Raw genomic sequence first — 12,314 nt, 5'->3', positions numbered from 1 at the left:
CCGTGGCTGCTCTGATCCTTCCCCTGCTTGGCCCCACACAAGATGGTGGCTCCTGGAGCAGCTGAGCGTCCCGAACCAGAAAGCAGTGGATTTTTTATTTCTGCCACAAACTCCCCCAGCTGTAAGCCTTCCAACCTTCTAAATATTCATATGTCTTATAAATGATGCTTTTTTGTTGCTAGGTCCCTTTGAGCCAGTTCCAAGTCATACGGTTTCTGAGGCTGTAAATCTTCACAGGAACAGAAAGTCTCATTTTTCTACTCTGGAGCAGTTGGTGGGATTGAGTCACTGACCTTGTGGTTAGCAGTGCATTGTTTATTCTGTAGCACCACTAGATACTAGTGTTTTCAAAATTGAAAATGTTAGGTTGCAGATGTTTTTACCAATACTGCCATTTTAAATAAAAGTTAATAAACTTTTCAGTGTTAAAAGAATATTTTTCATACTTATCTGAAGCTATTTACAGATAACATTGAATATAGAAGTGAAACTTAAAAACAGTTCTTACTGTTCCAAGTTCTTAAAAGCAAAACCATTTAGCTGCCCACCTTGTTTTAGATGAGATGGATTGTTTTAATTTATTTCTTCTCCTAGCTCTTATCTTTAATACCAGCTAGAAATAATATAATGTTGTTAAGTGCCTTTGAGACTGTCCCATCTCTTGGTGACCCAGTGTAGGGTTTCCAAGGAGTGGCTGGTGATTCTGAACTCCTAGTTAAAGTTCAGTGCTTAACCTACTGTTCCATACCAGGAACCCCAAAATAGTATAGAACAATATAGAAAACATGAAATAATTAGAAAACCAAACGTTGATTACTATATTGGGCCACCAATTGATTGAGCTTAGTATGTTGATCAGACTGAAAAAGTGGCTCACTTCACACAGTTTGAAAGCATGCATGAATTCAAACTTACGTATATTCGCAAAGTTGTTTGGTTGGCCGCAATCCCTTTTCTAGAACTTAAAGTCAGTAATTATTAGTTGTTGTTGTTAAGTGCTGTCGAGTTGGTTCTGACCCATAGCAATCCTATATAGGGTTTCCGAGGCTGTTTATCAGTGTTGTTGTTGTTGTTAAGTACTGTGGAGTTGGTTCCGATTCATAGCGACCCTGCACAAGGTTTCCAAGGCTGTAAATCTTTACGGGAACAGAATGCCTCATCTTTCTCCCGCGGACCCGCTGGTAGTTTTGAACTGCTCACCTTGCGGTTCACAGCCCGATGATATATATGACTTTTCTGACTAGAAATTACAATTATTTTCCTAAATTTACATGGCTTAGATGTGTCAGTATATTTTTTGGTATGTTGACCATATTCACCATATTTTAGATAATTTTCTCATGTAGTTTACAAGCTAGACTTTTTCTAGTGTTTTTAAAAATTAAATATCAGTATACAGATACCAGTTGTTGTTAAGTGCAGTCGAGTCAGTTCCAACCCATAGCGGCCCTATATAGGGTTTCCTAGGAGCAGCTGGTGAGCTTGAACTCTGACTTTGCAGTTGAAATGGCTTTGCAGTCTGGTGCATTAACCCATAACGCCACACCAGGACTCCAGTTGTTGTTGTTGTTGTTGTTAAGTACGATGGATTTGGTTCTAACTCATAGTGACCCTGCACAGGGTTTCCAAGGCTATAATCTTTCTTTGGCAGAACAGCTGGTAGTTTCAAACTGCTGACTTTGAGGTTAGCAACCGAGTTTCTTAGGACTCTAGTAGAGCTAGCTAAATTATTGCTTTTCTTTTCTAGAATTCAACATACATTTAAAATGGCAACCTCTTGGAGTGATCGGTTACAGAATGCAGCAGACATGCCTGCTAACATGGATAAGCATGCCCTAAAAAAGTATCGACGAGAAGCCTACCATCGGTAAGTAGTTTGGCTATGGAGTCGTCACAACACCTCTATGAAATAGGTACATAGTATCCTCATTTTACAGAAGATGTAATTAATGTATGGTGGCGGTTATGTGCCATGGAGTCGGTTCCGACTCATAGCGACCCTGCACAGGGTTTCCGAGGCTGTAAGTCTTGACGGGAGCAGAAAACCTCATCTTTCTCCCATGGAACAGCTGGTAGTTTAGAACTGCTGACCTTAAGGTATGCAGCCAGATTTGTAACCACTACGCTTCCAAAGCTCCTTAATTAATGTATAGAGAAGTAATGTTCACCCCAGATCACATAGCTAGTTTGTGATTCAAGCCCAATTCAAAGTATAGATGTTTAGTCACTAACTATAGCGTATACCAGAATTATGGCATGGCATTGTAGAAAAAGTACTTAACTGCTAACTGCAAGGTCAGTGGTTCAGAACCACCAGTTGGTCCTTGGAAGCCTTATTACAGGGTAGCTGTGATTCAGAGGCAACTCAGTATGCAACAAATAGTGTATTCTGAGCCCTGGTGTGGCATTCTAGGAAGCACTGGGTTGCTGACTGCAAGGTCAGTGGATTTTAAAACCACTAGCTGTTCCTTGGAAATCTTACACAGGATTGCTTTGAGTTGATACAACAAATAGTGTATACTGAACCTTAGTGTAGCATTGTGAAATAAGCACTGGACTGTTCACTGTGAGATCGGCAGTTAAAACCCACCAGCTGCTCTCAGAAACCCTATATGGGGTCACTATGAGTCTAAATCGACTCATTACACAACAACACAGTGTAAACCACACAACCTCTTATATTTACTATAAAGTCCTCAATAACAAAGTTTTCAGCTGCTAAAAAATTGTTCCTTAGTTAAAGAAGAATGACATTCTTAACTGATGGCTTACCACAAGTTTATATAATTTTTAAGCAGACATAAAAATTGTACCTCCTGGTTACTGTATGTTGGGATGAATATGGGTAACTCTGGGTATTATCAAAACTTTATTGTATTGATTTAGACTTTAAAATCTTCCTAATTTTTCATTTAGAAGTTTAAAATGTATTTCTTATTAACTTATCTTTTTATGTTTGTTGTTATTAAATGCCATTAAGTTGGTTCGGATTCATAGCAACCCTTGTATAGGGTTTCTGAGGAGTGGCTGGTGGGCTTGAACTGCTTATCTTTTTTTTCTTTTAATATTTTATTGTGAATTATGTGATAGTTTACATGGGAAAACATTAGCTTTACATTCATCCTATCATATATCTGAACTGCTTATCATGCATCTTATCTGCTTATCTTATATATGAATTGCTTATCTAGTGTTTCTTTTTGTTGCCAAGTGCCTTCAAGTAGGTTGCGACTCATAGTGACCCTGTATAGGGTATTGTTTGTTGTTGTTGTTAAGTGCTGTGGAGTCGGTTCCGACTCATAGTGACCCTGTATAGGGTTTCCAAGGCTGTAAATCTTTACAGGAGCAGAACGCCTAATCTTTTTCCTGCGGAACTGCTGGTAGTTTCGAACTGCTGACCTTGCGGTTCGCAGCCCGATTCATAACCACTACACTACCAGAGGGTAGTGTTTAGCCTTAGTTAAATGTCTAAATCTTGTGTAGCTGAAGATACTTGGAAGTGAATACAGTATTTAAATAATTTCATTTTAGCCACAAATTGTTAAGTGTTCACTTTCAGTGAATTTATAGGATAGAAAGATCTGGACCATACTAGAACCATGTTTGCCTTTAACCCAGGAATAAGTCGATATACTGATACCCATCCCCTGGTGTTGAGTTGATTTTGACTCATAGTGAATCCTATAGGACAGAGTAGAAGTACATCTTAGGGTTTCTCAGAATGTAAATCTATCTGGGAGCACAGCATCATTTTTCTTCCTTGGAGTGGCTGGTGGGTTTCAACCACGGACCTTGCAGTTAGCAACCCAACACTTAACCCCACTGTGCCATCAGGTTCCTTCTGTGATATGATATTAAGTGCCATTGAGTTGGTTTTGACTCATAGTGATCCTGTATGTTTACAAGGAGTGGCTGGTGGATTTGAACTGCCGACCTTGCAGTTATCAGTCCATAGCTTATCCTGTAGTGCCAAACCAGTGCTAAAAGGTTGTATGGAAGCTCCAGAAAACTGGTAATACTCTCTCTGGTCTTAGCAGAAAGAGAAAATAAGTATTACTATTAAAATCCTACTGGAAGTCTGGTTTAAGTGGTTTATACAAGTACATTTTTTTAGACACAAAAAAATTATGATATTATTCTTCTCTGTGTAGAAGAGCTAAGTCAGAATTAGGTATCATTTTAGTATTGCAGAGTCCTCATGTGGTGCTGTGAGTTAATACGTTAGATTGCAAGTCAGTTTGAACTGCAAGGTTGGTGGTTCAAGCTTACTAGTCATTCCTTGAAAACCCTGTACAGGGTTGCTGTGGGTTGGAACTGATGCACCGGCACGTAAGCAACAACAATGACTAATTTAGTATCCAATGAGTATTAATATTTTGAAGAAAATAGTTGTTTGATATTAAATGTTTTGAAACTTAATTATTATATTAACAGTTGGTTTATAAAGCAAACTAATGATATTTACCTGATTGTTGGCCACTTTATGGTGTTTCTAGCTATTTAAGCCCTGAAAGAATGAAAAGGCATTTCAGTTTTCCATCACAGTATGAAGATTTGCAATCATTGGGTACTAATAATCCTCTAACGTGTGAGACATGTTACTAAATACAGCATGAGGGTGAAAGTATAAAACAGAATGTTGAAGTATATTTATATAAATTAAGCACATAACGTGTATTTGGAAGAGTCTATATTACATACATTGTTTTGCTAGCTGCTGTTGAGTTTGTCCCTGATTCCTGGTGACCATATGCTCAGTGGAACAAAATGCTGCCCAGTCCTGTGCCTTCCCCATGAAGAGTTGTGAATCGGACCATTGTGACGTACAGGATTTTCACTGACTTAGTTTGGGTGTAGGTCACCATACCTTACTTCTTAGTTTGTCTTAGTCTGGAACTTCTGCTGATACCGTTTTAGTATCACAGCAACATGTAACCTCTGACAGGCGGTGGTTGCGTGTGAGGTACATAGAACTGGAATTAAATACAGGTCTTCCCTGTAGAAGGTGAGAATTCTAACCACTGATCCGCCAATCTCTTAGGTACAGAGGGTTTTAGACTTTTCAGTATATTTTTATGTTCAATTATTTGCTTAGTCTTAATGCCATAAAACACCCATTTAGTTAGCATGTAACATTTTTAGGAGTTGAAAACAAGGGCTATAACAATGAAGAGACATCATCTAGTAAACATTAAGTGTCCTAATTGTATTTCATATGTCATAGGTTGAATGCATTTATGACTCATCTGGAATGTTAATTCCAGGAAATTTTTAGATAGACTCTCCACCCCTACATTCTTTACATAGTAGGATGCAATCTGAAACAATAGAAAAACTATTGTTAAGGGTTTGAATTTTTAGGTCACCTTAAAATATATTTTTAATAGAAGAAGTTGAGTTGTAAAACTCAGAAATATCTGATTTTGTTAATTAAATAGAAACCATTTAGAAGAAATTAACTTTAGATTTTTGATTAATTTATTCTGTTTCCAAGGATTTTTGCTTTTTTGGTGGTAAAGTATATGTATAACAGCATTTGCCAATTCAGCCATTTTTCTGTGTAGAATTCTGTAAATTAATTACATTTACTGTGGTGTGGAACTAGCTGTTCCCATATATTTATCTCACTCTTTAACAGAAATAATGTCCCACCTGTCTTGGTAACCACTAATAAACTTTGGTCTCTAGGCATTTGCCTATCCTAGGTATTTTATATAAATGAGATGAAATGCAAAAAAGGACATTATTTGCTCTTTTGTGTTTGACTCATTTCACTCAGTGTATATAATTTTTAAGGTATATCCATTTTGTAGCACATATTGAACTCATTCTCATCAATTCAATTCCAACTCATATTGTCCCTATAGGACATAATAGAACTGCACCATAGGGTTTCCAAGGCTATTAGTCTTTATGGAAGCAGACTAACAAATCTTTCTCTCTGGGAGTGGCTGGTGGGTTTGAATACCCACCTTTTGGTTAGCACTGGAGTGCTTTAGCCACTGTGCCATCTGGGCTCCTTGTAACATATATTGTTGTATAGAGTTTCCAAGGAGTGGCTGGTGAATTTGAACCACTGACCTTGTTGTTCAAATTGACCTTGAAGTGTTTTTTCTATGGTGCCACACTAGGACTCTGTAGCGTATGTATAATAGAACTTCCTTTTTCTTTTTCTGGCTGAATTCCACTGTATGCATAGATCACATTTTGTATTCCTCTGTTGTTGGACACTTGGGTTGTTTCTACCTTTTGGCTATTGTGAATAATGCTGCAGAGAAGAATTGTGTATAAGCATCTGTTTGAGTCTCTCCTTTCTAGTCTTTTGGTGGGTATACACTTAGGAGTAGAATTGCTGGGTCATGTGGGAATTATTTGTTTAACTTTTTGAGGAACTGCTAAGCTGTTATCCACGGTGGTAGTACCATTTCACAGTTCTACCATAAGTTTTTATTAAAGACATTTATTTGAATTGGTAGCTTACTATTGGTTAAATTAGACGACTCTCATGATCATTTATCATACACTGTGCATATGTGATGCTTTAGAATTCCCTTTCAAAGAAACTAAATATTCTTAATTAAGTGAACCGGCATCTAATGTGCAGCTTTTTTCTCTCACTTAATGTAAGTCTTATAAATTTCAGTATGGAAATAAATGAAGGTCATGTGTCCATTATTAAGAAACTGGCCTTCAGAATGTATGACTGTTCTTCCTCCCTTACTATTGTTTCATTTTCTGGGTTGAGAATAATCATCAGGCCAAACCCTTCACTGGAATATGTTTGGCTAATGGGCCAGGAAATAGACTGAGCTTTGCAGCAGGTGTCTTAGTGGCTTGAAAAGGAGGCAGGCTGGAAAATTACCTTTTAAATTGTTCCTTGTCTGTCACCTAGAATCTTATAGTGATCAAAACAGAAAAATTTGTATTTACTAAATCCAAGAATGGACCAGTTAGATTTTTCATGTGCTCTCCATGTCGACTGTGCTGAAGATGCTGAACTCAGGTATTTGGTTTTGGCATTTCAAAGTTATGATTGTAGTACAGCCAGTTTCTGTAAGGCAGTGAATTGCTTTTTCTTTATGAACACAACATATGAATTTAGCCGTGGTATTTGTTAGGTTGAACTGAATTTTGATAAGTAACAGGGCTTGTTTTGAAAAATATTGTTCTTTTTGTTTTTAGTTTTTTGTATATGTAGCTCAAATTAAATTTTTTAAGATTGAAATTTACGTCTTAAAGTCTTACCGGTTTTTATTTAACCCTATTAAATAAAAGCATCTTCTCAAATCAGAATTAATTTATCATACTTGTTTATGAAGTAAGAAGGAATTTGTTTACATATATAAAATTATTTTACAGTGCCTGTAGCTTGGCACACTAATAGAGTTAGAAACGTTTAATGATTTTTTTATTAAATCTTAACGTGTAAAGTGGGAATCAGGTTTATACATAGAGGCTGCCAGAATGATAAACTTTAATTTCTTTCTCCCTTAACCACTTGTGGATATCACATGAATGTCATTAAGCATTTTAGTTATAGTATCAATCAAGCTGAATAACTTGTCATTTTAGTGATTGTTAAAATTTCCATAGTCTTAGTTTTTTATTTTTTAAATGTGATATAAATATACACAATAATATCCCAAATTCAACTATTTCTGCATCTATGATTCAATGACATTGATTGCATTCTTCAGATTGTGATACCATTGTTGTTGTCCTTTTCCAGATTATTCTACCTTCATGAACATAAACTCAATAACATAAATTTAGTGATCCCCCTAGAGAAAAATTTCTCTTTTCTCCCTCTTTCTCTACGAATTAGCTTTGATTTCTATATATTTGCTTATTTGATATGTGAGATTATGCAATACTTGTCCTTTTGTAACTGACCTCTTTCATTCAGTATAATGTTTTCTAGATTCATCCATGTTGTAGTACTCATTAGGACTTTATTTCTTTTTGTGACTGAATAATATTCTACTGTATGTGTATACCGCATTTTGTTTGGTGGTGGTGGTGGTTATGTGTCATGGAGTCGGTTCTGACTCATAGCCACCCTGTACAGGGTTTCCGATGGTATAAATCTTTACAGGAGCAGAAAGCCTCATCTTTCTCCCGTGGAATAGCTGGTAGCTTCAAACTGCTGACCCTGACGTTAGCAGCCTAATTTGTAACCACTACACTACCAGAGCTCCTACATTTTGTTTATCTACTGCAAAAAAGTGTGAACGGCACCATCTTTTCCTCCCAAAACTCTCAGAACTGTGCTCAGGGCACAGTTGTTCCAGTCATCTGCTGATAAATGCCTACAGGACACACCACTCCACCATAAGCCTCAACCTGAAAGCACTCAGCTGTAGCTCCATGGGCTAGCTCCCCCACTTAAATGTCTGGAGGCACTCCATTCTCTGAGTAAGCTTCCTGCCTATGATCTGGTCACTTAGCTTTACTTGATCTGTCTTGTGCTCTGGTTCTTGGTTCTGTTTTTGCTGCTGCTCCTCTTCCATTCCTCCAGTGTCACAGCTTTATGTCCTTGGGTCAAAGAGGTTTAATCTCGGGGTCCAAAGAATGAACTCTTTCTTAATGGTAGTGAGATCCGCACCCCCCCCCCCTTCTTTTTTTTTTTCCTTAAATATTTTATTGTGAATTATGTGATAGTTTACATGGGAGAACATTAGTTTTACATTCATTCTATCGTATATCGTCTCATTGTCATGGTTACAATCCCCTCCATGCAGTCCTTCCCCCTTACCCCCCAGGTCTTCAGCACATTTGCTCTCCCTCTCTGGATCTAAAGTCTCCAGCTGCTCCATTGCTCCACGTCATCATCTCTGGCTCCATTTCAGGCATCACTGCTTCTCTGGGTAGGGTCCCGCTCTCTGCTCTTCTCCCTTGATGGTCCTAGGGACCTCCACTCCTAGACTGAAAAGTTAATCACTCCCTTCCTTGCTATAAAACGTCTACCTTTACATTTCCGACCTTCACAATCAGTCCTGATAACAATTATTCACTATTGTATCACAAGAGACCTGTCTGCATTTCATTGCATCAGCCCTGCCTAGTCAGATTGAATACTACTCACTTGAGATTCTACCTTCCTCCAGGCCCTCTGGATCTAGGTTCCCTCTTGAAAGCTTGTAAACCAGTTACTTCTTGCCTTTGTAGCCCACCACCCCCCACTTTGGGTAGCCAATGTCCAAGTTGCCCATCCCTGTCTACTCTGTGTGTGGAGGGGGTGGGAATGATTCTTGCTGTAAGGACTTGTTCCCTCTTTTGAGCTACTGCTTCCATAGGTGTAGGTCAAGTTCATCAAATTGTATGAGAATACTTTTTTTTTCCCCCCTCTTCTTTTTACTTCTGGTTGAGCTCTGATCATCCAGTCACTAAAGCCAGGATAAGTGGGTATTATCTGCAAGTGTGAATGTTCTTATGCATATGCCCTGTCTTATCAGCTGGACGCTTCACTCTTCACTCTAGTCCTCTGTGGCTGTGTCACTGACTCTGGGTCCAAGAGTCCCCAGGTCTTGCCACACTGCTGGCCAACCAGGTCTTCACCCGGGTTCACAGAAGTCTACTGAATGTTGTAGAGCTTAGCTCAACGCTTCATAGCTGTTTTTCCCTCACTTCCCCTTATTGGTGTTGAGCTTGGTCACCCATCACAGCGTGTATTCCCATTGAGTCTTAGTCTTGGAAGGGGGTTTGCACTGAGGGGACCCCGCCACTTGCCTTGATGTTTTCTGGGCAAGCGTGTTGCTTGTTCTTATAGTAACAGTTGGTCTGCTTATGTTGTTTTATATTTTTCCTGTAGGTCTTTCTTTCAAGAAGCATCTTCTGTTCTTCTAGCCATTCCAGGTTGGTCTGCTTGTCCTTTCAAGTGGGAATTTTCTATCTCTGGAGATCTGGATGTGGTTCAGGCTTCCACCTATAGTCTTATATATTGCAGAGGCTCCACAGGAAGCCTTCTTCACTGGGCACGTTGTAGCCCCATTTTAGGTGTTACAATCAGTTATAGGCAGAAGACGGACTTACAAGATTTCTATGGCCACACACACACTTCTGAGATAGCTTATTTTATACCCGTGCTAGAGTATAAAGTTTTTAAATTGCAGTTAACTTTGAATCTTGTTATTCTATCAATATCTTCTCCCACCTTCTCTTACTCAAAACCTAGCATGGTAGAAATGTTGTTTGATGGGAGTTACAGGCTTTGGCTAGAAGAGACATTAGATAATTCACTACACCACACCATCCATCTGTTAATGGACATTTGAGTTGTTTCCACTTCTTGTCTGTTGTGAGAAGTGCTTTAATGCCTTGGTGTATAAGTTTCTGTTTATCTTTCTGCTTTTATGTCTTTTGGGTATATATCTAGAATTGGGATTAATAGATCTTATATGATGGCAAAGCCGGTTTGAACTGCAAGGTTGGCAGTTCAGGCTCACCAGCCCCTCCTTGGAAACCCTATACAGGGTGACTATAATTTGGAACTAGCTTGACTCAGCAGCACTTAACAACAACAACAATAGTAGTTCTGTGTTTGACTTTTTGAGGAACCACCAAACTCTTTCCACAGTGGATGGACCATTTTACATTGCCACTAGTAATTTTCTCCATAACCTTGGACATTTTTTTGTTTTGTTTTAGCATTATTATTCTAATGGGGGTTAGGTGGTGTCTCATTGTAGTTTTGATATGCAGCTTTCTAATTAGGAGTATTGGTGACACTAATAGTTAGGTGTTGTGCTGCTAACTGCAGAGTTAGCTGTTCAAACCCATTAGCTGCTCTGCTCCACAGGAGAAAGACGAGACTATCAGCTCCTACAGATTCACGGTCTAGGAAACTGTGTATGTGGTTGCTATGAGTCAGAATTGACTCAATGGCAGTGGATTTTTTTGGAATGACTAATAGAAAGAACCCTGTTGGCACAGTGGTTAAGTCCTCACTTGCTAACAGAATGGTTGGTGGTTTGAACCCATTGGCCACTCTGTGGGGGAAAGATTTGGCAATATGCTTTCATTAAAATTATAGCCTTGGAGATACTACGGGGGCAGTCCTATGTGGGGTCCAAGTTAGAATTGACTATGACAACAGGTTTGTTGGGTTTTAATGACTAATATTGAGTCTTTTTTTTGTGCTGTTGGCCTTTGGAATATCCTCATTAGCGAAATGTTTGCTCAAGTCCAATTTTTGATTGGATTGCCTTTTGGATATTAAATTGAAGGCTTTAATATGTGTATATGTTTTGGATATTAGACCCTATTGGCTGTATGATTTCTAAAAAAATTTCCCAATCTATAGGTGGGTTTTTGCTTTCCTTAAATAATGTAAAGATGAGATTTCACTTTTCAAAATTAGAAGTGTGAACTTGAGTATTAGAAGTATGTTAAAAATTTTTTGTTAATGTATCAATCTAATACCTTGATTGGAGTCCTGGTGTGGTGCTGTGGATTACTGCTCTGGACTGCAAAGACTGTTTGAACCACAAGGTCGGTGGCTCAAGCTCACCAGCCACTCCTTGGAAACCCTATACAGGGTTGCTATGGGTTGGAACTGACTTGACAGCACATAACAATAACAACAATACCTTTATTGGAGTTCTTTTTTGATGCCTTAGGATAAGCACTTGACCTCAAGGTTTGAACTACAAGGTTGATGGTTCAGACTCACCAGCCGCTCTTCGGAAGCTCTGTATGAGGTCATTTTGAGTCAGATGGGACTCAGCGGCACTTAACAACAACAACCAAATGCCTTTATAACTTTTTATTGTGAATTGAGTGATAGTTTACATGGGAGAGCATCAGCTTTATATTCATCCTATCATATTTTGTTTCATTGCAATGATTACAATTCCCCCCTCCATGCATCATCATTCAACAGCATTTGCTTCCAATTCCTTTGTTTATTTATTTTTTGGATGTACACAGAAGCACTCAGGAATATATAACCATTCATACAACCAAAAATTATATCTTGCATGCCAGTCCTCCAGATGCCAGCACACAGCCCCTCTCCCTCCTTGAGTCTAGAGTCCCCAGCTGTTCGTCTCTCCACTTCATCGTCTCTGCCTGCATCTCTGGCTTCACTGCTTCTCTGGATAGGGTCCCGCACTACGCTCTTCTCCCTTGATGGTCCCAGGGTCCTCTGCTCCTGGACTGCAAGATCAACCATATCCCTTCTGTAACATTCTTAAAATGACAAAGTTATTGTTGTTGTCAGGTGCCATGGAGTCGGAACCGACTCATAGCGACCCCATGCACAGCAGAACGAAACAATGTCCAATCCTGGGCCAACCTCACTACCGCTGCCACAC

The 12,314-nt window shown here is 38.8% G+C and overlaps 1 protein-coding gene across 1 annotated transcript in view; it reads left to right on the top strand.

Moving 5' to 3' along the window:
- The window catches only part of NT5C2 (5'-nucleotidase, cytosolic II), a 120,258-nt gene that overhangs the window by 10,891 nt on the left and 97,053 nt on the right, over nucleotides 1–12,314 (top strand). The window contains exon 2 of the mRNA XM_006831305.1: nucleotides 1,748–1,867. Coding sequence (XP_006831368.1) covers nucleotides 1,767–1,867 — 101 coding nt within the window. The 5' untranslated portion in view covers nucleotides 1,748–1,766. The remainder of the gene's footprint in view (nucleotides 1–1,747; nucleotides 1,868–12,314) is intronic.

This window comes from Chrysochloris asiatica, unplaced genomic scaffold, assembly GCF_000296735.1.
Source record: "Chrysochloris asiatica unplaced genomic scaffold, ChrAsi1.0 scaffold00003, whole genome shotgun sequence".
Taxonomy (NCBI): domain Eukaryota; kingdom Metazoa; phylum Chordata; class Mammalia; order Afrosoricida; family Chrysochloridae; genus Chrysochloris; species Chrysochloris asiatica.
This window is presented reverse-complemented; position numbering and strand designations above follow the sequence as displayed.